The 24,749-nt window shown below is 41.5% G+C and overlaps 2 protein-coding genes across 3 annotated transcripts in view; one reads left to right on the top strand and one right to left on the bottom strand.

Annotated features, from left to right (window-relative positions):
- The first annotated feature begins 1,397 nt into the window (after window positions 1–1,397).
- Window positions 1,398–11,422, top strand: LOC119014476 (phosphoribosyl pyrophosphate synthase-associated protein 2). The gene is made up of 11 exons (XM_037089699.1): window positions 1,398–1,538; window positions 3,097–3,257; window positions 4,491–4,543; window positions 6,613–6,679; window positions 6,796–6,968; window positions 7,067–7,182; window positions 7,802–7,857; window positions 8,235–8,383; window positions 8,770–8,840; window positions 9,682–9,828; window positions 9,922–11,422. The coding sequence occupies exons 2-11, from the start codon at window positions 3,175–3,177 to the stop codon at window positions 10,078–10,080; spliced, it is 1,074 nt and encodes a 357-aa protein (XP_036945594.1). The 5' UTR covers window positions 1,398–1,538; window positions 3,097–3,174; the 3' UTR covers window positions 10,081–11,422.
- A 1,136-nt stretch (window positions 11,423–12,558) lies between these two features.
- The window catches only part of LOC119014221 (neurabin-2-like), a 30,547-nt gene continuing 18,356 nt past the window's right edge, over window positions 12,559–24,749 (bottom strand). For both annotated transcript variants that reach the window (XM_037089204.1, XM_037089203.1), the window contains exons 7-15: window positions 24,375–24,495; window positions 23,635–23,739; window positions 23,252–23,387; window positions 21,156–21,299; window positions 21,000–21,053; window positions 20,674–20,805; window positions 20,404–20,501; window positions 20,228–20,324; window positions 12,559–18,732 (exon numbers count right to left, since the gene is read on the bottom strand). In XM_037089204.1, coding sequence (XP_036945099.1) covers window positions 18,679–18,732; window positions 20,228–20,324; window positions 20,404–20,501; window positions 20,674–20,805; window positions 21,000–21,053; window positions 21,156–21,299; window positions 23,252–23,387; window positions 23,635–23,739; window positions 24,375–24,495 — 941 coding nt within the window. In that variant the 3' untranslated portion in view covers window positions 12,559–18,678. The remainder of the gene's footprint in view (window positions 18,733–20,227; window positions 20,325–20,403; window positions 20,502–20,673; window positions 20,806–20,999; window positions 21,054–21,155; window positions 21,300–23,251; window positions 23,388–23,634; window positions 23,740–24,374; window positions 24,496–24,749) is intronic.

Below are 24,749 nucleotides of genomic sequence, written 5' to 3'. Positions count from 1 at the left end.
CTCTCTATTGTGTGTGCGCGTGTGTGTGTGCGAGAATGTGTGTGTGTGCGTGTGTGTGTGTGTGTGCGTGCTTGTGTGTGGGCAGTGTGCAGTGCTTGGATGCTGCTCTCTGCCTCCTCCACATATCCAGTGAGTTATGTAAGAACACTGAAGAGTAGCCCATATGGTAGTGAGAGAGTATTTATAAATCCGTCTCTGTTAATGCAAAAGCAGCTCGCTATCCTGGAGCTGTGTTAACTCTAATGCTCGATACACAAATGCTAGTTTACCTGCACCACCCCACCACCCTCTCAGCCTGAGTATGTTTCTTCTGAACTGCTTCGGCAGGAACAGCTGGTTTGATAAAGGAATCTGTATACGTCCAAGGGAAGACACTGTTGAGTTATGAACAACTTACCACACCTGTTACAGTAAAAGAGTCCTGTTCTCATTCTCTTTCTACTTGTCTGTCTAATCTCTCTGTGTGTGGTTGCTAACTCCCCAGATGCAGATGGAATAAGAAAACCATTTTAATGAAATAAACGTTTGAATTTAACATTCTAATTGCTTTATAAGATTTAGCTTCACAATCTCTTTCCATTTCCAACCAAAAGCATCTCCTTGTGCAGTGACTCATCCGGACTGCATGCTGGTATCTACTTGACAAGGGATTTTAATAGCTATTCTATTTCAGCGTGCAGTGAGACTTTTTTTGTTTGTTTGTTTCATGTAAGAACATGTTTATTTGAAACTTCAATGTCCTTTATTTCAACAAGAAATGAAGTAGGGACCATGGGTGAAGCATCTAGAAAAACACACTGCCCTCAAGTGGCTTGTCAGGAAGCATACACTTCCAGGGAGGGCAGTGATTTGTCTTGTTGAAGTGATTAGTCACTGAGAGAATGAGCAAATAAGACTAAAAACGTGTGTCTTTTTTCTTCAGGCCATTTCAGGATAAGTCAGTGACAGAAATGTGCATCTATGACTGCAGTTACATCAAGTTGCAGGAATGTTAGATTTCCACAGTCAGGATATCAGCTTAAAACAACAACAGCATAAAACAAACAAACATAATAATAATAAAAAAACATTTTGTTGTGCAGCACTTCTTTCTTTATGGTGCCTTTCACTTTTGAAATATCAGGAGGATGAGTTCACATACTTTCGGGATGAAGGAAACTAGAAAACCTCCGTGTAACAGTGGGTTTTGTTGGTAATTTAGAATTTGACTTGATGACTGAATTCTGATGGGGAACAACTACACGCACACAAAACTAGAATAAATAGCGTTTGTATTTTGAAATTAAGTGCCACTCAAATGAATACGATACGAATACGACAATGATTTGCTTTTTCGTGGCAACCCAAAGAGCACGTGAATGCATCTTGACGGCGCCCCTTTCGTTTTTCCGTGGCCTGTGATTGGTCGTGCTGGTACGTCCATCACAACTGAACATCGCAGGCAGTCGAGTGAGAGGAACAGGTTGAAAAAGGGCTGGAGGCTTATATATTCAAATAGTGTTGGTTGCAGATTGTAACCGGACATAACCTACAAGCTGGTGAGCAGTTTTATTCAGCTTTGTTCAAGTTGATAGTCGCAATCCTCTTTTGTGCTTGCTGCGAGGAAAGACGTGCTTTCTGATGCATGAAAAATCATTTCGCAGGATCTAACGTAACGCCATGGCAAGATTAATTCTTGCGAGCTATCGCGTTAGTACTTGTGTTAACGTTAGCTAACGCTATCCCATGGTGTTACAGCCAAACATTTAACATTAGCAGGCGTTTATTATACTTTCTTTGTCCAGTTGTCTGTAATACTGATTCCGACCACAATCTAAGATCACAGTTTAACTTGAAAACTCATTCACCCTCGAATAATATAACTTACAGCATCGTAAAAGCAAAATCCTGTGTTGTCCTGCTAGCATAGCAACGTGAGGAAGCTAATGTCGTGACTGTGTTGATAGTTGGGTTGAACGATATATGCCTCCTGTCAAATGCACGCGTTAGCTCATAAAACGTCACTTGCACCCCAAAAAATCGCAATGTCAAGATAATATAGTATAATATAATTACTCGACGTGTTATTTTTATCTTAACGCGCACATATTCTGGTTGCACATGGTTGCATATCGCATCTGGCCACAGACCAGCCTTTGTATTTGCCCTGCTTTATTGTTCACAAATGTACAGACATATATATATATATATATATATATATATATATATATATATATATATATATATATATATATATATATATATATATATATATATATATATAATATAATATAATATAATATAATATAATATAATATATATATATATATATATATATATATATATATATATATATAATATACATAAATACACACACACACACACACACACACACACACACACACACACACGAACATAGGCAATGAATTGACAAATCAGCCATGGAGTTTGTAAATTAGGTCAAAGGGAGGAAATGTTTTGAAAAGGAAACTATATCAAAGCTAATAATAAATTATGATAACTTGTATACTTGGTTTGAATGGAAATACACAGTATTTATAATTCTTGAAAAAAAAAATTGATTCGTGAAATTGATCTCAAATATTGGGATCTATCCTGCACATTTGTCCAACTTTTAGGCCCCGTGGTTGAAGCTTTTTATAAGCTTTAAAAGGGGAAAGCATTCCTCTCCTCTTCAGGATTTAAAAGAGGTTTATTATCCATTAAGGTTGACTAAAAATAAAGCAAAGCCTCCTCAAAGATAATGATGGTTTTTGGATTTATGCTCCATTAAAAATAAGATGTGGCTTTAACAGTGTGTCATAATACTGCTGTCGTTCAGTCCGAAAAGGAGAACTCCGCCTTGCTGTTTGCGGGAAGTTTGTCTGAAACTTGGTCACATTTTGATGTGTGATGCTCTTTTCTCCTGGTTGGACTTTCAGATCGAGGTTGTTTTAACAAACATTTCACCACATCTAGTGCTTATTCATAACTTATTTGTCTGACAGAGTCTGCATTAAAAAAAAAAAAAAAATACACTGCTCCTCTTCTACTTTAGTTATGAGAGTTGACACAGCAATTTTTAAGGAAGTAATCCTTTCTGTCCCTCCACTGCAGGAAGGGCTCAGCGCAGCGTGGGTTCCCAGGGATCCACTGCCTGAGTGTGGGGAGAGCTGCAGCCGAGATCCCAGAGACATGAACCACACCAAGGGCGGCCTGGTCATCTTCACGGCCAACTCACACCCCTCCAGCCGTGAGCTGGGCAAGAGGATTGCAGAGTGAGTGCATGATGAAGATAGCAATGACATATAAAACACACACACATGTTTGAGGAACATGTTTGTCACCTTTTTGTCTTGGATGAAAAGAAGAGGCTGTTGAAACTGTTGACTCGAACAGGGATTTTTTAAGAAAAAAACATGTTTCACCTTGGCTTCCTGCAAGCTAAGTTTGAATGTGTGGCGTGTCCATTTGAATTTCTGGTTCTGCATATGTCAACATGTGTAGTGTTTACACTATGGCAAACCAAAACTAGTACTAAAAAGCGTGACAGGGCTTCAGAGAAAGCAGCAATGAGGCAGCAAAATACAATACGATAGTTTTTCCTGCAGCTTGTTATCATATCTTGGTAATGCAGACGCAGCCCCATCCCCCTTCAGTAGCAGTCATAATGCTCCAGATCTTCAGTAGAGCAAGTAACTTTAATTATTAATTAATTTGCAGATTATTCAGAGTTATAACTCATGACATGTAACCACTCAGACAGAATACCATCTCTCGTAGAAATTAGCTGTGGACCTCTCTCCTATTACATTTTTTCCACTTGTAAAACTGTCACCTAATCCTCAGTCCAAGCAGAGACTGAGGGCAGATTTGGAAACTCCAAATGAAGAAAAATATGCCACTGAGCAATGAGTGAGCCAAAAGCCATTCTTCTGCCCTGTGGGGAAATACAGTTATGTATTCACCCCAGAGCGATGAACTGTTGTCATAAACAGTCCCATGATGTTCACTAACTTTGCAATTAGGATATTGTCCCTGCAGCTAAAAAGATATAAATTACATTGAAAATGAATTGCAGAACATAGCATTTGTAGTCTCTTTAATATACCTAGTCGCATGATGAGTTGCAACACTGTCCATATTTCATGCTTTTATTTTTAAAGAAGATACTCAGAAACTGCAGGACGTACTTGACACACACAAAATGCACTCCTGGACTCCACAAGGACATTTGAGTCTGTGCATGTTTATAAAACAAATAGAGTATCCATTTTATCAGATGCCACATTCCACGCTGTGTGTGTGAGACGGGGAGGAAAACACAGCATGTTAACAGTTTACAGGGAGACAATGCACAGACTGTAGAGTGAGCAGGTCAGTCTTAAGTGAAGCAACAGGGCAATAAATGACTGCCTGCACTTATAATGTGTTATTATGTGTGTCTTCACGACTTTAAATGTGTTCTCTTGTTATTGGAAAAAAAAGAATACTCTTTGTCTCCCTTGCAGGCGGTTAGGGGTGGAACTTGGCAAGGTGCAGGTGTACCAGGAGGCTAACAGAGGTAAGGTGATGCCCGGCAGGGCATGACTGTAAATATGGAACCTTCTTTTTTGATCAGGTAGTCCTGTTGAGGTCAGGGGAAAAGGACACAGATGAGACACACACAAGGACCTCTAAACAGCATCAGAACCAAACCACATCTCTAAAAAGATCCAAAAATGTAACATTTAAAATCATCCAAAAGGGATGAGACTTTAAAGTTTTAAAAGTCCTTTGTAATCCAGACCACTTATATGGTGTCTATTTATGCAGTCTTCCCAGTACTCAGAAGTCACACGTTGCTTCATAACCTAGTTTAGGAGTCATGTTTCTAAAAAAGGGAAACAAAAAGCACAAGGAGAGGTTTCTTTCCATTTATTTTTGAAAAACAAAGACTGTAGAGCAAGTGTCAAAAATAGACAAAATTCTCCTTCTTGGAACTGAGGTAGCCTTTTGTTACTGTTTCATGATAACAAATAAGGATCATTTAGACCCTTTCTGTATTACACTGTATGAACACCAAAAGGCTTTAGTAATTAAACGTACAATCAAAAAGATTAAATAAAAATAATTATTAAAAAATAAAACCATGAGGATGCTGAGCAGGTAGAGCAGGTCGACCTCTGATCACAGGGTTGGTGGTTTGACCCCTCGGCAAGATTATGACCCCTAAATGATCGTCCCAATGTGCCATCAGTGTGCGTGTGAGAGAGAGTGGCACAAATCTTGCAAAGCACTTTGGGTAGAAGCACTGTAACCATTTATAACTGTGTGGCAGGCCTTCAGATATTGAAGCGGAAGTTTTAATGAATCCATCACACTACTAATTAGAATTTGTGGGAACAAAAAAAATGAGCTCTATGAAGACACATGAGATGAAGTGCTTATCCATTGTGTATGTTTCCTGGAAAGTGTAAGTTATTTGAACTGAAGTGTGATGCATGGTATACAATGTTGTCTGCTGTTTATAACACTGGCTGCCTTGACCAATATTGACTGCAGATCTGCTGGTTACATGTCTGGAGACTTTGTATTCCTGTGCATGGTTCTGACTTAGGAGTGTGAGGGAAGCTTTGCCATCAAATCAGCATTGGCCTGTTTGTTATCCAGTTACTGTATGTTCAGGTCAGTGACTCTTTGCTAGTGTAAGAGGCAATTGGTTAGACTTGAAACACATTTATATCGCTTGTCATGTAATGATTTGATAATTAATGTAATAATCACTGGTGACCTTTTCTTGCTGGGTTATCATGAAACAGAGTTTATTAGGATGAAATGCAATATGAAATGCAATATTATAAAATGGGTTTATGTCCAAGCATGATACTGATATCAGAGAAATGACCAACTGGATGTTATCTTTTCCACAATTTTCATACATGTTTATGTTTAGTAGATTTGATCTTCCTTACTGTATCTCTGTTTATACAATGTATTTGCCTGCAGAATACCAGTTACCAGGAGGACTTTTCAAACTGTTACTGCTTGTATCTGCTGTATCACACAAAGCTGATGCAAGTCAGACAAAATGAAGAGCAAATCCTTAGCACACTAGATTTCAAATCTCAAGCTGTTTTCACTACAGGTGGTAGATGTAGAAAAATAAAAATCTTCAGTAGAATAAACACATGTTATTGCTGGCAGGAACATTTTGAGAAACTACTCAGGTTTTCTAATTAGCTTGCGTTAGTCATTACTGGATTATGGAGCAGTAGAGGAGATGAAGATACAACACCGTGATTATTGAGTTGCTCAAAGTTTCTTGGCTCCCAAACTTGTATTCACTGTTACACTCAAACTATTCCATCTCCTGTGTGTTTCTGCTGGACATTTGGCTCTGCCCAGGAAGCATGTTGGTTTCTAATCTCTTCACTGTGGGAGGCACATTTTTGTAATGCTAGTATCTACCCTTCCTCACAGCGGGGGGGTGGTTTGTGTGAGAGAAAACAAAAGGCTCGGATAGCCCTCTAATGAAGCTGACAGGCCCTGCAGGCTTTGGTATGAGGTACGAGTGTGTGCATAAATGCGTGTTTATGTGTGCACACTTTCTTGCTGCTCCTCCCGCTTATCATGCCCTGTTTGTTTCCATAGAAACGCGGGTGCAGATCCAGGAGTCGGTGAGAGGCAAAGATGTGTTTGTGATCCAGACAGTGTCCAAGTGAGAAAGAAGACACACATAATTGATCATTTCAACACACGTTTCCCCTGAAACATCTCACTCATTAGAAGTTTTGTCACCCACCCTCTGTTCTCTCCATCTCTCGGCCGTGTCAGAGATGTGAACACCACCATAATGGAGATGCTGATCCTGGTGTACGCGTGCAGGACATCCTGTGCCAGAAGCATCACAGGCGTCCTCCCTTACTTCCCCTACAGCAAGCAGTGTAAAATGAGGAAGAGAGGCTCCATCGTCTCAAAGCTTATCGCCTCTATGATGTGTAAAGCTGGTAAGAAGTGTGTGTCCCTCACGGCACACCTTTTACACATTGTTGTAACTACCGTGATTGCAAATGTCATCACTGTCAACCTGACCTCGTTTGTGCAGGGCTCACCCACCTGATCACCATGGACCTCCATCAGAAAGAGATTCAAGGCTTCTTCAACATCCCTGTGGACAATCTGAGGGCCTCGCCCTTCCTGCTGCAGTACATACAGGAAGAGGTAACAACATTTGATTTGTATATAGGACCTCCGAATTTGTATACTTATGCTATAATTTAACTCTACAGCACTCTCAGGATGATAGTGTTGAATATAAATTAATTAAGTTATAACATTTTGTGAGCTTGGATTCTACAGATGGAGGTTATTTTCGGTGTGTTTAATGTCTTAATTTTAGATCATATAAGGGGGAAACACTTTCAAGGTCAACTTGGCCAAACATAAAGCTAAGTTGGATAACAAGTTTGCTTCCCAGATCTAATTAAAGAGCAAGACAGCTGCTAACGTTAGCCCAACCCCTGACAAATACTGCACAGTGGACGTGTTAGTTGAGAGAGGGGCTGTTTTTATTTGAGGTAACCTGTAACCAAACAATAATGTGTTTTGGTGCCGGATTACCATTGTACTAAACTAGTTCACTTGACAGCCAAAGGTTTGTTGTTTTTAAGCAAGTGTCCCCTCAGTCCAACTCAACATGCGGAGAAATCCAAAGCTTGATAGGCCTGTCATGCCCCATTACAGTTGCTAAGCAATATTTAGATGATCACTGTTTGGATGCAGGTCAGTCGTATGCAAATCTAGCAATTAAATTGTCCCTTTATTTTCCATGAACCCTCAGATCCCTGACTACAGAAATGCTGTGATTGTGGCCAAATCGCCATCCTCTGCCAAAAGGTAGTTTCTCTTCACTCGCTCTATTTATGAAACTGTGCCGAGCTGTAACTCATTAAGTTATTGTGTTAACTAACATGTTGATCATGAACCTGTGTTCCTCCCTCTGACCACTGTTTCTTCCCTTGGGGAGTCATGGTCCAATATTGCATCTACTGTATATATTAGCGCCCATACTACCACTAGGGGGAGCCAAAGCCTGACGCTTTCATATATAATACAGTGACTGTTTTATGGAAACATAACCAATGCTTCATATTCATGTATATCCCTTGTTTGTGTACTTGATGTACTACATCCTATAAACCCTTTAAAAATTCAGATGAAGTTGTTTTACACAATTGTACTAAATGAATTTTCCTGTGTGTGTGACTGTGCAGAGCTCAGTCGTTTGCTGAGCGGCTGCGTCTGGGTTTGGCTGTGATCCACGGTGAAGCTCAGGACGCAGAGTCTGACCAGGTGGACGGGCGACACTCCCCACCCACCGTCAAGACCACCGGAGCTATTCACCCCAGCATGGAGATACCATGTAAAACACACACTCACACACACACACACTTACACTTACACAGCTATAAATCCTCCCATAAAATACAAGCCAGTTTAACCCAAATCAAACAAATAAAGTTATGTGTTTTGGTGAGGAACACACCACTCAGTTCGCGTCCTTTTTCTTATATGTGAATGGCAGCATCATAAAAATTCAAAAGGTTTTTGAGTTTAGGATAAATCATCGAAATTTTTTTTATTGTTTTCCAGGAAACTACAAATGTTAAAACGCCTCCAAAATGAGATATAGAGCATTATACCTACCTGTGATGGAAAAACACTGTAACATCAGTTTTGACTTCATGGGAACTAAATACAACAGTTCTCACTGTTTTTCTCTGTGTGACTTTTTGTTTCTGTTTCCAGTGTTGATCCCTAAAGAGAAGCCTCCCATCACTGTGGTAGGGGATGTAGGAGGACGCATCGCCATCATAGTGGTGAGTGGTGGTGTAACTGGGTTGAACACATTATTGTCACTTTTTACACATGACATTGCTGTGTGGATAACCCTTACAGGAAGTGGAAAGAACAACATTTACTTACTGTTTCACTCTTCTGTCAATTGTTTTTTGTTGTTGTTTTGTGTTTTTGTTGTTTTGCTTTATTTGGCACTTGGGCACAAAAAATCAGTAATTACACTTTTTTTTTTTTTTTCTTTAGATGTCCAAGTGTTATACCTCACCACATTTTAATTCATGTAAATTACAGAGCAAGAACATGGCTCACATGAGAGACAACAAATTAAGAATGAAAGGGAAAAAATCTAATCAGCAGAGAAGAAGCAGCTGGTGTTTCTGCAGCTGTAGAGAGGGCAGAACAGTGACTCTCAGCAGTTTGACTCTGGGCTGACTTTATGAAAAAGGAGGAGGAAATCCTGTCTGGTTCCCACTGAAAAGGCCAAGGAGAATATCTCATTCTTTTACCGTGTTTTGTTTATGTAGTTCTAGTTTAGTTAAGTTTAGCAGTGGCTGCTGCTATATAAGGGAGGACTGTGAAGGCAAGGTGATGTAGAAATAATCAGCATGCAGAACAAAGGAAATGTAACAGTTCAACTGAAACAGAGTTTAATTTCTGAGTACTGTTTTAATACATGGTGGAAATGACTACAACATTCATCATGCCAGTAGGAGATTTCAATGGAAGCTCAACAAACATGTCTATGTGACCAGTGGCCATGTAAGCCTAAGTCACAACAGACAAAATGTCTTCACTAGAGGGCGCCATGCGACTTTTAAAGGCTTGAAGATGAGAACTGATAAGTTCCGTTTCTCCCATTAGGATGACATCATCGATGATGTTGACAGTTTCGTGGCAGCAGCCGAGACGCTGAAGGAAAGAGGGGCCTACAAGATCTTCATTATGGCCACACACGGCATCCTCTCCAGTGATGCCCCCAGGTTCATAGAGGAGTCGGCCATCGATGAGGTGTGTGTTGGATTTTGAAATCTTTCCTGCGGTGTCGAACTTAACCTCCACCTGATTTCCCTCTCACCCTTTCTTCTTTTTATCTCCCCCAAGGTGGTGGTGACCAACACGATCCCCCACGAACTCCAGAAGCTCCAGTGTCCAAAGATTAAAACAGTCGACATCAGCATGATCCTGTCGGAGGCCATCCGCCGCATCCACAACGGAGAGTCCATGTCCTACCTGTTCCGCAATATCGGAGTGGATGACTGAACGTGTTACACACACACATGCACACACACACATGCAGGAACATACACACCATTTGCCTTTTCGGATCTTTTCAGAAAAAAACATAGGGCTGAATGTCAAACACTGAAATTGCTACAGACACAAAAATATCCATTTCTTACTTGTATACTAACATTTAATGCTAACCCTTTCCTAACATAGGTGATGATGTATCACATACACACACACACACTCAATCAGGTCACTCTGTGTCCTGAGTGGTTGTGAATAGACTACTGCTCATCTCTCCAATGGCTGCTGTCTTGTCTAAATGTACACACCTCAGTTTTTTGTACTCCTGTCACATTCTGACTCCCCGGTTTTGTCCCCTCCATCTCGTCTGCATTTCTCCTCCACATGTGTTTCTACAGAAATGTAATGAATTCATGTTGATGTTAAATCTTAGTGGTGGAACAAGATATTTGTTAGCGTTGAATGTCTTTCGCAGCACAATCTCCATTACTCATCGTGTCGGAAAGAGAGTCAGTGCCTTCTACAGGACATGCTCGCAACACACTGCTCCCATACAGAGCCGTGTCTATGCTTACAGAGCTAATTCATTATGGCCATTGTAATTAACCCACGAACATTCAGGTTCACAGCCAATCAACACATGCAGAGTATCGGAGTGCACGTTTAACCCTCCGTCAGATTTCTGTTTATTTACGTAGCGTGTGAATGTGCTGCTAATATAGTCCGTGGTTGCCATAGCTCGTAGATGCTAATCCGGTGTCAAACTTCTAAATGCTAAACTGAACTGGAATCGGTACAAGAAATGCTCTCAGTCTGGTTAATTGGATGTCAGAAACATTTTGTGGCAATGTTACTTGTCAAATCTTTTTTTATTATTTTTTTTTTTTTCACAAGTCATCCATATAACACTGTGTGCCATCATTTCATGCCTGCCATTTTAAATATTCGTTCATGCCACAAATGAGCAGCTGTCTCCTCGCTAGAGGGCTCTTGACTAAAAGCATCTCATGAATAAACTGTTCCTTAAGGTCACACTTCCACAATTGAATTAATTGCAGTTTTACTCTCTGGTTTGAAATGGATGGTTGTTCTTAAATGGGTAAATGTCTTTGATCCTGAAATCAATATAAATGAACATGTTACACACATTCTACCTTAGTTTTTGGGAAAAAAAACAAAAACCAAGTTCCAAACTGCAGCTAAAGTTGGAAAAGTAAAGTGAAACTTTTTTCTGATGAGCAAAACTTGACTGAAGCAGGTCTTTGTCACTTAACCAGATGTGTTCCAAAAATGTTTTGTATTTATTTTCAGCACTTAACGGAATAAATATGACCTGAGAAGGTAAAGAAGGCCTTGTTCTGTGGTGTTTTTGAAGCTTCATATTTTCTTTTGCAAAAATGCTAACGCACAATAATGATGTCAACATGCTGACGTTACAGCAGGTCAGATGTTTGGTCGGCCTGATTTACCATGTTGACAAATGTTCATATTTTGGAGATTTTTTTGGTGCAAAAAGTTTGAAAAGTACTGTTTAAGACACTGGAGAAGGGGAAGCAGTGACCTGCATTTTATATCTCTAGATAATTACATAAAACATAAAATAGAATGCATTGTTGAAGATCAAACAAGCTGAGATATTGGTTCGCGGTCCTTCATGTCACATTGACATTTGAGATTGAGGCCCAAAAGGATCATATTGACCGAGGGTTTGACCCCCTCCCAAACAAAAGTAAATGTCTAAAATAATGGGAGGAAAAAAATGATATAGCAGATCTTACTAACTGTCCCACTAATCATCCCACAACCCCTCAGATATATCCAAGGTGTCTATGTTGGGGTTGTGGTAGTCTTAGTCTGTTAATCTAGTTTCTGTTTTTTTCTTATGTAGGACTCCGACTGCAGGACGTTTTCTTGAAACAGGAGTATTTTCACATGAATGTTTGCATAGTGTCTTTTTCTCAGTACAAGATCTATATACATCTTCCACCACTAGATGCAGTAGATCCTGGATACAGACATATTTCTTGAAGACAGCAGGTTGAGATCACTGGATTGCACCTCTTCCTCCTCCAGTACTCTCTAAAAATAGGTACGGCCAGCACACACACACATACATCCAAAGGAATAGAGCAGTGATTTGCAGAGTTGAATCAAGGTCCTCTGCGTGTTTCTTGTTCAACATATTTTTATGTTTATTTATTAATGCAGACAGACAGGTATTGATTTGGACAAACATCGGTGGCATCAACTAAAGAACAGAACCAGGCAGAGAAGGAAATCCGTTTCAGACCCGAGACAACACTCGAAGGTCAGCTTATACACTGTCAGATTGTCCTGCTCACGCTGTTTGGCACCGCTCCATCCATGGCCATTCAGCCAGCATGTCACATGACGACTCTTTTGAATTTCAGCAGTGTGTTTTAAGAAGTCAAGCCAAGGGTTCATATTACAAAACAGGATTGAAATTGCTTCAAACAGCCATGGAAATTTGGAATATAATGGAACAAAACAGATGGACAACTCCTTTCCCTCAAAAGGTTCTTAAAAGTTGTTGCGTGAACACAAGCTAATACTCGGATCAACAGACTCCTCCTGTCTGCTGTGGGTGCTGAGTGTTTAAAGACTGGTTACCAGTGCTTACGGGACAGAGTTTGCCAGTTGTCCAGTTAGTTTTCTACCCTGAGCATTGAAACTGGTCATCGCATCAACAAGGCCAAAAGTCAAGGTCAAACTACACATGCATGCAATTAGAACGGGGCCCAAACACCTAAACGCACGTACGTTTGTACACACACACTGCCAGGGGTCTGGATCAGCCTCAGACACACAATCGTTTCAGTCTGAGTGCTTCAAAATTATCCAAATATAACAAGTTTGGTGTGGGTGGTGGAGTTTTTCTATCTACATTTAAAGTTATCCACCGAAACATATTGTATGTGTGTGTGTGTGTGTGTGTGTGTGTGTGTGTTCTTAAGGTCTAACAAACATGTTGAATGCCTTGAGCTTTTGCTTTTAAACCACTCTCTACAGAGGACTGAAACTGCCAAAATAAATAAATATAAATGGCCATGAAATGCACCGAAACTGAATTGAAAAACAAATGCAGATATTAATTAAGTTATAAATTGTGACATAAATTGATATTTCTGTTTTCTGTAACCAAAAGGTAGGAAAATAGAAACATCAAATATTTTATAAATTAGCGAGTGTGCACTTTGATTCTCAGTTTTGTTTTTGGCGCATTTAATGGCATATTCTTTGGGGGTTTTTTTTTAGCCATCATTTATTTGATTTTGGCAGTTTCAAACCCTCCGCGCACTCTCTAAACTCTTAAGCAAGGCACTAAACCCTCTCACCTGCTCCAGCAGAGCTGTGGTAAAATGGTTTCAATGGTTCTGAAGGTCAGCTCTCACAATGTGAAGCGGGGGAGAGAGCCAATTTTGGTTGCTATTTAAAATGCGAGTGAGTGACGACAATAAAACACTGCACAAGTGGAGGAAGGCATCTATCTGTCTACAATCTGTAACAAAAGTTAAATGCTGTCGTGCTACAATCTGTCAGTCATTCAACGTGGAAGTTTTTTTTTCTGCACTGCGACTCACTGGCAAGCACTCTTTAAACACCGGTAACACACTTATTTTGCACTTTTTAATGTGATGAACAGACATGACGGGGGCAACAACTGTGATCGTCGGCTACAGCTAGCACACATCCGAAGGCTTTATAAAGGCAAAAGCAGCATATCAACTAATACCAACAAAGTCATAACAAGGCAAAAAGTGATCACCTACTGTGTTTAGATTTTTAAACGCTAAGTGACCAGGACTTGATTTTGGTGATAAAACAGCATTTTGTACAAGCTCACATTAGTTTTTCCCGACGGATGAAACTGTACGCAGATGAAACTGTAAGAAAAATACCTAAGAAATAAAAATACTCAAGTGAGTCCGTTATGGCTGATTTTCATTCCTTTAAAAGATTTTAAAGACCCTTGTTCCTGTCCAGAAGGACGACAATGTAAATATACTGCAGGTTCTCAACAAATACTTGGTGTGTTTTAAAAATGATCTTACATGAATACATCAACTTTACACTGTGAGTTTGGTGTCCCCCCCCCCCGCCACCCCCCCTTTGTCCAGTTCCAACATAACATCATCAAGGTATTCAGCAGATTCAAACAGCTGTTGCAGATGCTCGGTTGCTAGTAAAAGCATGACATAATTCACCATATATCCAGGGCGAAGATAGAGAGTCAAGGCAGAAAAAAACATTAAAAAAAAAAATAAAAATCGTCAGTTGGTTAAAATTCTCATGATCTTGTTTCTGCTAAATTATCCCCCCAGACTGTTCTCGAGTTGAACAGTGTCCCAAATTTCCCTCCCCACCGAGTCGCTGTGAATCCAAAACAAATGATTTCCTGTCGGTCAGAGGTCGAGGTCACAGCTCAGACGCACATTAACCAGTCAGGGGGACTTTCCATTGGATCGGGTATGAAGCACACAGGGACAGACCGCTCAGCGCCCATCACGATGGGAGCAAACAGTGTATTTTAAAAAGGCATGTCTGTCCAACACTGAGCCAGAAGACGCCGGTCTCCGCTGCTCTTTTTCGGGCTGGTGTCACAGTGACATGCTTCTATGAACAACAGTTAGCAATCAGATGTTAATTTTCACGATTGACACTTTTGTGATTGGTGAGAATGATTGTTTGTAAGGTGACATGCACAAAAAAATGTTTTAATATTCCATAATATTAGCATGACTAAGGGTCTATGTTACCTATGGCGGCTGTACACAGGGCAGTTCTTTGAGTTGGATGCTAACAAGCTAACATGCTAAAAATGACATACTGACTGTTAGCAGCTATAAATACCGTGTTCACTATTGTAGTTCCGCATGTGAGCATCGTAGCATTTGCTAATTAACAATAAATACAAAGTTTGGATGAGGCTGACCGGGGACGGTTCCTCCTGAGAGAAAACATGACTGTAACAAATCTCGTTATTCAGACATTTCTCTAAACGTCACAGATGTTAACCCTCATGGTAGGGCCGCATTTACAAAGTCAGGGCATCTTTAAACTAGTTAGGATTCATCCTCTGGGAACAAACGGGAATTCTTGCAAAGAATTTGAGCCAATCCATACAATAATCATCCATAGTTAAAAGCATTTCATAACTTATTTTTGTTTCGGTGAAATTTCGGGGCTCATCATCTGAAACCTGCAGTTACAACAGAGGACAAACAGTTCAAATCAAAACTAAAAAAAAAAAAATCAATGATGACCTGATCAAATTGTTTTCTGATTCAGTGTTTTTCAACTCATGTAATCTCACCAGAGCTTGCCAGCAAGCTGTATGATCTTAACAAAACACCAACGCTTAGTAATCACCACGGTGAATGATCACATTAGAGCAGCAAAAAACACAATTAGCTCGTTCGATACTGTGTATGAGTTACTTGTGTATGAACACTGATCTATTGAGCACCATTTTGCCCTCATACCTGGAACATCGAACAGCCCTCACCTGGACAGTAGTCAAACCAAATACTGCAAACATACACTCTCACTGTATGAACAGAGACTGTGCTGTACCCACAGTGTCACAGGGTTAAGGATCAAATAGGCCAATTCGTCCACTCCCTTAAAAGGGCATTTGTTATTTCCAAGGGGCAAATCAATACAATTCTGCATTAGCCGATTTAACTCTTCAGGGACAATTCATAGAAACGCTTCCTGTTCTCATCTCTAGTAGAATATATCTCTTAACATTTGACCCATCTGACAAGCAACACCATTCCTTTGGTTGCTTTCTTTCTGCTGAGTGTTTTTAAAACTGCTTGTGACTCATCCGATTTATCTGACCAACGAAACCGACCCTGTTTGAAAAAAAAACACAGATGAACCCTGCTGCACATCCCGGGCCAACTGAGTTCCTATGAAATAATCTGTCCTGCGATGGCCACATCAACACTTTCATATTCAAACCATGTTTGGACTATGTCCGGCATTGTATCACTAACTTATAAATTAATTTTCTAAACTCATAATACTGGCACTGGGACCTTCTACTCTACCCCCAATGCGAAAGGCGTGGTGTGTGTTTACATGCACACCGTTTTCTGAATAACACTGTCGCTCATTTCAATGTGAAGGTCTCGCTGCACAAACATTTCTCAGGGGCAAGACTGTCCTGTGGGTTTGCAAGGCTTCATTAGCTGCTTTGGAGACAACATGTACTGATGAAGATAGCAATACAGATAGAACTCGCAAGGATTTACTCACGCTTTCATTCGTGATTGTGATATCTGTTTGCTTAAATAGCATTTATGAATAGCTTGACCAAATCAGAAACGCTAACTAGTCTATACAGGCCGGCCTATATGGAAGCAAAGAAAGGTCCAAATCATTTTGCTGTAACAGCAACCTAATGATTACTTTCAATAACATTTCAAAAACTCAACGTGTTCACAAATTCAGAAGGAAAACATGAGCATCCTTTTCTTGCAAATCTCTACTAATATCCACTGCAGTCCAATTAAAGCCAGGCCTTTCTTTGGCCTGGCCGGAATTGGACTGCAATTAAATGAGATTATCTGAATCGGCCTGCCGCAGGGTGAAGGAATCCATCAGGTTGCCTCTAGCCAGTCACGTGTTCAGATAACTGACTGAAAACTTTGGACACTATCTAATGGTAGTTCAACTTTCCAATTAGGTTTTCAGTTGATTATTTAAAAGAAAAAAAAAAAGAAAAAAAAAAAGAAGTCATTATGGCATTTCTTGGCTTCCGTAGCAGCCGGGTTGCATGTCAGATCATTTGGAAACACTGTTACCATTAAACAGTTCATCCAACAGAGAACACTGACTGTTTATTCTATAACCGTAAAGTGCTGACTGAGAGATGTTCTTCATGGTTGTAATTCCTGATAAAACTCAATAAAAAACACACTTGTTTGAGTCAAGTGTTCATGTAAAAAATGAAAAATAAAATAAAAACACATCTATTTTCTAGTCTCCGCAGTATAAATAATCTGCCACCGGACAGCGTGTTTTTGGCACTCTGGCTGCACCCACTCATGCTAACCTAAACTAACGCGATTATTTCTGGAACAGTTCTGCCTTCGAGAAATGTTTGAACAACCGTCTCTACAAAGTGCAGCCCGAGATATCTCCTCGCACATATCAGCTGATTGTGAATACTGGATTTGGCCGTATACGAAGGAGCACGTTCCAGGTTTTGTGAACCCGGACGAGAAGGGATTTCTGAAAAAAACCTCCCTCCGACTCGAGAACACACGACCATCCCTGAACCGCAGGATCGTTTTGTGTGCATGTAAACCCACGGATACTTTAGTAAACACCAACAAATATACACCATAAGAAGCTCTATACGCACATATTAAGACTATTCACACCCTGTTTGCCATTGATGTTGATAGAAAAAGAGATGAACCAGACTGATTCTGGACTACTGATCTATTTCACCCTCGGCAGCAAGACGTCCTTATTGACTCATTGCACGGCCTTACTCTCGGATATCGGACCCACTTAATTTCTAAAGCCATTTAAACACTTTTAAATACATGTATAGAGTATATACAAACAGTATGCCACCACAGTTCAGACCACACTTCTGCCTGATTTCCTTCCATCACTTGCAGAGAGGCTAGAAAAGAGAAACCAAAGGCTGGGGGAGTTCTGTTTTTTTTTTTCCACTGTTTTTTGTCGCTGATCAGAAATTTGTCGGCCATCGTGTTTTTATAGTTTTTATTACTTGACTATCAGCAGGTGGCTATTTCCTTTTCAAAGTTTCTTCTTTGTTTGTGGCGCGTTACCACTGAGGCTTCCCCCCTTTCGGAATTCGTGTCGAGTCTTGAGGTGAAAAGTGTGTGCGTGGCCGCTTCTCCTCGCGGTTCTTGACTCGACGGTCAATTTCTACATGACATAAAAAAAAAAAATAAAAAAAAAAAGGAAGAATCCAGTCCAGTCCCAGACAAATAAAAAAAAAAGAAAGGAATGGTTCATCTACCACCTTTTTCAAAAGTAGTATCACGACAATCAAATGAGCTTCATCCTCCTCCCGTTTTTCCTGTTTTTACTCTGCAAGTATGTCCTCTGTCACCCTATAAAGCACTTTGTGACGAGCCTGTTTAATAAAAGCGCCTTTTTTTTTCAAAATAAATCTGAATCAATAGTAGGATCCCGGTAAGATACTGTTGTTGAAGAGAGGAAGAAGCCAATAAAGATCATCCACGAATAAAGTACGGGTGGTTGAATGTGGTTTCCGTGTTGATTGCCAAGCTTGATTGCCAGGAAGACACACAAGGAGGATTCTGGGTATTACAGAAGGTGCATTCCGGGATTGGATGTTGACTGACAGAGCTCTAAGCTGTTGGCAAATGTCAGATGAGAGGTTGCTTCTTTCCTCTTTGTATGTCCCCTTCCTCGTCCTCAGTTTTTATAATTGTCTTCCCTGTTATTTTCTTTTTTTTTTACTACCTGTCCGTGCAGTAAATGGTTGATTGGAATAAAATACAGCCCAGGTCGGGATGAAGGCAGAGCTCCTCCTCTTCCAGTCACAGACAGGAGGTAGGAAGTAGCAGCAGTCTAGGAGGGTTTGGGGGTCTTCAGGGCGTCCACTTTGGTCTCCAGGTCTGTAATCTGTGGAAACAACAACATAGGGAAGGATACTTAAATACATTTCTACAATACCAAGTTCAAAAGCAAGGTTTCACACTCAAGAGCTCTGTTTCTGTTGTTCCCAGTGCATCAAGGGAGTGACAGGCACACTTCTGGGCCAGGCTCTCCTGGTGCAGCTTGGGTGCACTTGGATCTAGGGTTTGACCTGGCCTCGGCCATGGCCAATCACATTCATTCCTTTTATTACAGAGTAGAGTAATATACTGAATGAACTATGAAGACAGAGCAGCACAAAATGACTGCCAAGATACAATTATATGATGAATCAAACTTCAGGTCTGGAGGTGCTGCAGAGCAGACCTCCTGGGTTTGCGAGGGCAGCTAACAAACCACCTGGTGCATCAGGTTAGTTTCAGGGAACACCACTATAACATGACACCAACAATCTCTATCGCACTGTGCTGATCATCACAGCCACGCCTCCACCTGCATTGTAATTCAAATCACGGTGCTTCAGGCAGCATTTTGGTCGGACTCGTTGAAAGCACGATGACGCATTATGTCGTTGCCCGAGTTACACAGTGTTTTGGATGCAGAAACTGGGGGAGGGCTGGCAGGAACACACTGTCCTCATGAAGGAATTTGCATAGAGAGAAATTCTACTAGACTTCAGCCTTTTTCTCAACAGGCCAGTCTCCAACACTCCCGTGGATATGCACTGTGTGAACATCATTGCAATGTGTGATAATAAGAGAACCCAAAAGGGACCAAGCATGGAACCTTGAGGAACACCACGGGTCAGTGGGACCACTGAAGAGGGAGGATCACTGATTACTGAAAGGTTCTGTTGAAAAGTAGGATTCAAACCAGTTTAACGCAGATTCCAATTAATTTATCTGTGTTACCCAATGTCTGATAATAACAGAATCAATAAGGGCCCACACACACTGCACACGTTAATTGACATGCCTAAATTGAAGCACGCCGTTACGTGCTCCTGTGAGGCACTGTAGGCATCAGATTAGGATCAGCAGTATTTTGAAGGAAAGCTGCTGTTCATGTGTGATACTTGTATTCCACTGTAGCGACCCCAGGGTGCTCAAGGATCCCCTGACGCGTACATCCGCACATGCATGAACACATGCAGTGCGTCGAGCGCAAAATGACAACTCATCGCTCCGTCTCCTCTCCTTCTGCCTCATCACACTCGTGACAGAAAATAATTATTTCTCCATAAGTATTACAAACCCTTCACTGGATCTTTATTTGACCCGCCTACATTTTTAAACAATTAAGAGCATGAGTTATCGTGATTTCGGTCAAACAAACCTTACAAAATGTTTTGTCTAAACTTAATGAGAATGACAGGATGGTGCTTCACTTTTGAAAATGCAAAAAAAGAGAAGAGATTACAATGAAAACAAGGCAGAAGCTTTTTTTTTATGTCAACAGCTGACACACTGACACAGAAGTCGTCACCTGAGGCCAGTATGGTGAAGCTGAGTGTTTCACTTACCTTTTCCTGAAGGTTGTCCGCCTCCTCCTTGTGTGTTGCCTCACTCTCTTCCTGCGCTCGACGCTGAGCCGTCTCCGTCTTCAGGTACTCTATCTCTCTACAGAGCACACAAACACATTAATATTTGTGACTTTTAGTCCTTCTCTCAAGCCCTCAGTGTGACGCTCATTACTTACTTCTGCTGGTACTCTTTAATCAGTCTCTTGGCCTTGCTGTATTTTCTCTCGAGGGTTTGGTACTGAGACTGGGTTTCCTTCAGGTGTTCATCCACCGCCTGAAAACAGCACACACACACACAAACAATCGCTGTCAGGAAATGAAAACAGCTCCATGTGGGTCATTATAAACCCATTAGTCGACTGAGATGTGAAATGATGAGGGAAACACTTCATCCGATTGTTGACTGACAGTTGCGTCCTGGCATTTAACGTTTCTTAATAAATTACCTTACACAGAGACTGCGCCTCCATCCAATAGCCCTCCAGTTTCTCCATCCTCTCTTTACTGTCCCGGATGTTTTGCTCCAACTGAGCACGCTCCATCCGCCAACGCAACTTATCCTGCTCGGCGTGAGCCAGCTGGAGGTAAGGGGTGGGAGTGTGGCAGGAGGAGGTGGTATGTGGGAGGTAGAGCCAGCGTTAAGTCATCGTTCAGCCAGCAAAGGAAACTGATGTTATGCTTGTGTACAATCTCCACTGCAGCACAACCTGCTTATTGCAGTGTATTGTAATTTCAGCGTGTTGCGAAGAGAGTGAAAGTTAAGTGGCCTCACCTTCCTCTTCAGCAGCTGGATCTCCGCCTGGGTTACCGCATGTTTGATCTGGAGCTGATGGCAGATACGCATGGAGAGAGTATGACAAAAGCAAGCACACACACACAGACACACACAAACGGATTACAGTCAGGTTGTTAACAAAGTCGAATGTACCTCCTTGAATTTGTGGGCCAGCTTCTCAGGGTCCAGCTCCACGGGAGACAACATGTCCTGGTTCTCGGCCAGGTCGAAAACCTCGATGGAGTTTGGAAACACTGGACTCATCTCCTCCTCTTCGTCTGTCGCATATTCACCTGTCTGCAGGCGAACACAGAGAGACGGGAGAGGGTGAAAAATAAACGTGGGCTCAATTGATGCGCAGCTGCTGTATCCTCATCATCTTTCATGTCAGCCGGGAAAACATCGTCTTTGTTAATATTCAAGATTTTATACGTACTACTAGTCGCTTTGTACAGTTAAATATGTATAGTTAACCAGCAGCTGGTTAGCCTAGCTTTGCCTATTCTAAAGACTGGAACCAGCTAGCCTGTGCTGGTAGGTAAGTCCACCTACCAGCACACTTATTATCACATTATATCTCCTCTGTTAAACCTGTGGCAACAGTTGAAAACAGCTAGCCTCGCTTCTGGCGTTATCTCCATGTATACTGGATAACATTTACTGCATTTCCCAAAATGTTCCCACAAAAGTGTCTTTAAAATACATCTTGCAGATCACAGCGGAAGCCCCCAAACGAAGCTCAGGCTCAGAGTGGACTCCTTTCTCTTCCCATGAGTTGCTGTATCATTTAATTTAGCTCAGACCGTGTCATTATAAGATGGCAGAACTAGCCTGGAGTAGACCACATAAGTATGAAATTACTAATTAAGTGAAAGAGACGCATTAAGCTCCTGCTGGCGGTCTCGCAGTTCAGATTCACCCCTCTGACATGGAACGCAGCCTGCCTGTAACCGTCTTCCAGTAAAAGGATCCGCAGAAATCGATACCCGCCCGCTTATCATTTGTCTTCTGCTCCACTTCCATATTGCAAAGTAAGTGATTGCTGACAAAAAGCATCAACTTGAACATCGCGTTGCACTTCATATACCACTCTTAGATGTAATGACCATGCTGGGTCTTTAGCTACCAGCTAGCTCTCTGACTGTGTTTGTTATGAGGCTACATCCAGCCTGCAGGCAGGATCCTGCCGCCATTATGAAACATCTGACAAGCCACCAACCAAACTCTGCAGTATCTTCAGAGCACTGAAATATCACACACACCGTCTGAGCTATTCAATTCTATTTGTAACATTTTTTTTACATCGCAACATTATAGTCTGGTGTCAGGTATGTCATTCAAGTCCAAATTTTACTTTAATAATAACTGAACACATATTCAAAGTCACATTTGGTCAGGAAGATATACAAATATGTAGAATGTAGAATATAAACTCCTTTCTGTGTCTACTAAAACGAAACGTCCAAATTTCCAAGGACACATCCTCCTGACATCCTCAGTGAAACCACGGCCATGCTGATGAGGAGTGATGACGACTGTTGGCCATCACTTTAGTCACACTGGACATCTATGCAGGAATTACTGGAAGGGTTTACATTCAGTCCACTGACCCCAGGATTATAGAAAAGAGTGTGCGTCTGGAATCATTCAGTATATCTTCAATCTTTTATTGTGACGTGCTTTTATTGACACGGGGTCTTGAAACACTCTGGCAATTTAAACGGCTGCTGTGGTGCTGAACTGTGTGTTACTGCCTGTCACCACTGGGTGGAGAAGCTGGACTGAGTCTGAAACTGCAGGCCACATGGTGGCACACAGACCGACATTTTGTCACACACACACAAACATACGCACACACGCACCCACACACTGCACACACTCCTGCCTCTATCTGCTCATCTCGCTCAGTCTCTCTCTCTCTCTCTCTCTCTCTCTCAAACCTCCCCCCTTTATTTCCTGCAGCTAACGACGCTCAGAAGCTGACAAAGCAACATTAGCCGAGGACGTTCCCGGTTAATAAATGCGGCTTCAGAAAGCCAGCTTGCACACTGGAGCACCTGGAGGGGGTTAGTTTGACTTATCAGATCGCTGCACTTCAATTTCAGCCCTGCTGCTTTCGCTCAAATTTGACAATAGGAATATCTTTTCCGTCACAAGAACACAAATGTTTCCGCTTTTTTTTTTTTTTGGTTTTTGAGACGTTCCAGAGGACAAAGCCGCTGCAGTGCGTCCTGTATCTTGCACGTTACCTCCTCATCATCGTCCATGTACTGCTTGTATCTCTGCTCCATCATCTCTCTCTGCCATCTCTCCTGTTCCAGAGTCTGCTGGATCAGCTGAGCCACTTCGCTCTGCTCCCCCGGCTTCTCGCGGCCAATCACGAACCTGGAACGAAATCCATCGGTCAAGCTGACGATTTGGAAAAAAAAAAAAAAATCACACAATCGTGGATCTGAAGGATGCAAACACGCGCCAACTGGAAGCCCTTAAATGCACCGTGCATAAATCAGTGAGAAATTCACACCCTAAAAACTGCAAACCTGAAAATACACATTCAAAACAAGAAAAACTACGCAATTAATATGCACAGCTCCAAATCAGTTTAAACCAAGTGTGTGTGTGTGTGTCAGACCTGACGGTGCCGCTGGTGTTGCGAAGGACAGACGCAGCAAGACTCTGAGTGACGCCGACGAGGCTGGTTCCATCAACCTCCACGATCAGATCGTTTACCTGGATCCTGCACACACAGACAATATATACTGCACGTGTGAAAACAAAGGACACAACACTTATCTCACTTGTCTCTTCCTTACTGTGCCATTGTTTCAATCTTCTTTTCGCCGACACTTTTATAGACAAATCCAGCTGATGCAGCCTGAAGCAGCGCCGCTATCACTGCTGTGGCAGAGCGGAACTACGCACACATTACAGTGACAGTGAAAGCAGAGATGGACGGGCTGCTCAGTGTCCAAACACCAATCTGACATTGGTCGTGACTGAGACTTTTGGAAAGAAAACGAACAATAACGCAGCGCTTCTGTCAGCTACAGCAATTAAACCTGGCAGGAATTACTTGCTTACTTGCAAGCTTATGATTTACCTCATCAGACTCTGTGATTCCCTGCCTTTGTTGGTCTTTTCGTTGCAAAGCCGCGCTCATAATGCAAAATGAAATGTGAGGATCTAATACACATGGGGATTTGGGAAATTTACAATTGCTGTCATGGAGCAGAGGCTCGTGGCTTTTACTTTCCCTTTTTTTCCCCCCCAAGTTTGTTGTCGGAGCAGCTGAAGACAGCACGGAGTAGAGAATGTGTCTGGTCTGTCTGTTACAACCGGATTAAATGACGACAGGACGGGTGGACGGGTTACCTGCCGTCTCTCTGCGCAGCTCCACCCTCGGTCACCGTCTTGACGAAGATTCCCAGTTTCTCCAGACCCATATCAGCTCCTGCGCCCATCCCTATGATACTGATACCCAGACCATCACTGTCTGAAACACACACACAGACAGAGACATGATGTAAATATTATCGAAATACTCAACTGCATCTCTATGAATATGATGGCATTTATAACAGACATATATCAATAGTCGCTTTTTTCATTTTAAGGTTTGTATTTTCCCACAGCCTCACAGTTACGTCAGCTGATCTGAGGTATGAGGTGAAAATCAAATCAATGACACATATTTATCCTTATTCAATTCTTATATGTCAATACTGAAGGTTTTACGCTGTGCTGGGA

The sequence above is a fragment of the Acanthopagrus latus genome, chromosome 23 (assembly GCF_904848185.1).
Source record: "Acanthopagrus latus isolate v.2019 chromosome 23, fAcaLat1.1, whole genome shotgun sequence".
Lineage (NCBI taxonomy): Eukaryota > Metazoa > Chordata > Actinopteri > Spariformes > Sparidae > Acanthopagrus > Acanthopagrus latus.
The sequence above is the reverse complement of the archived record's forward strand: the minus strand, read 5'-3'. Positions and strand labels throughout refer to the sequence as shown.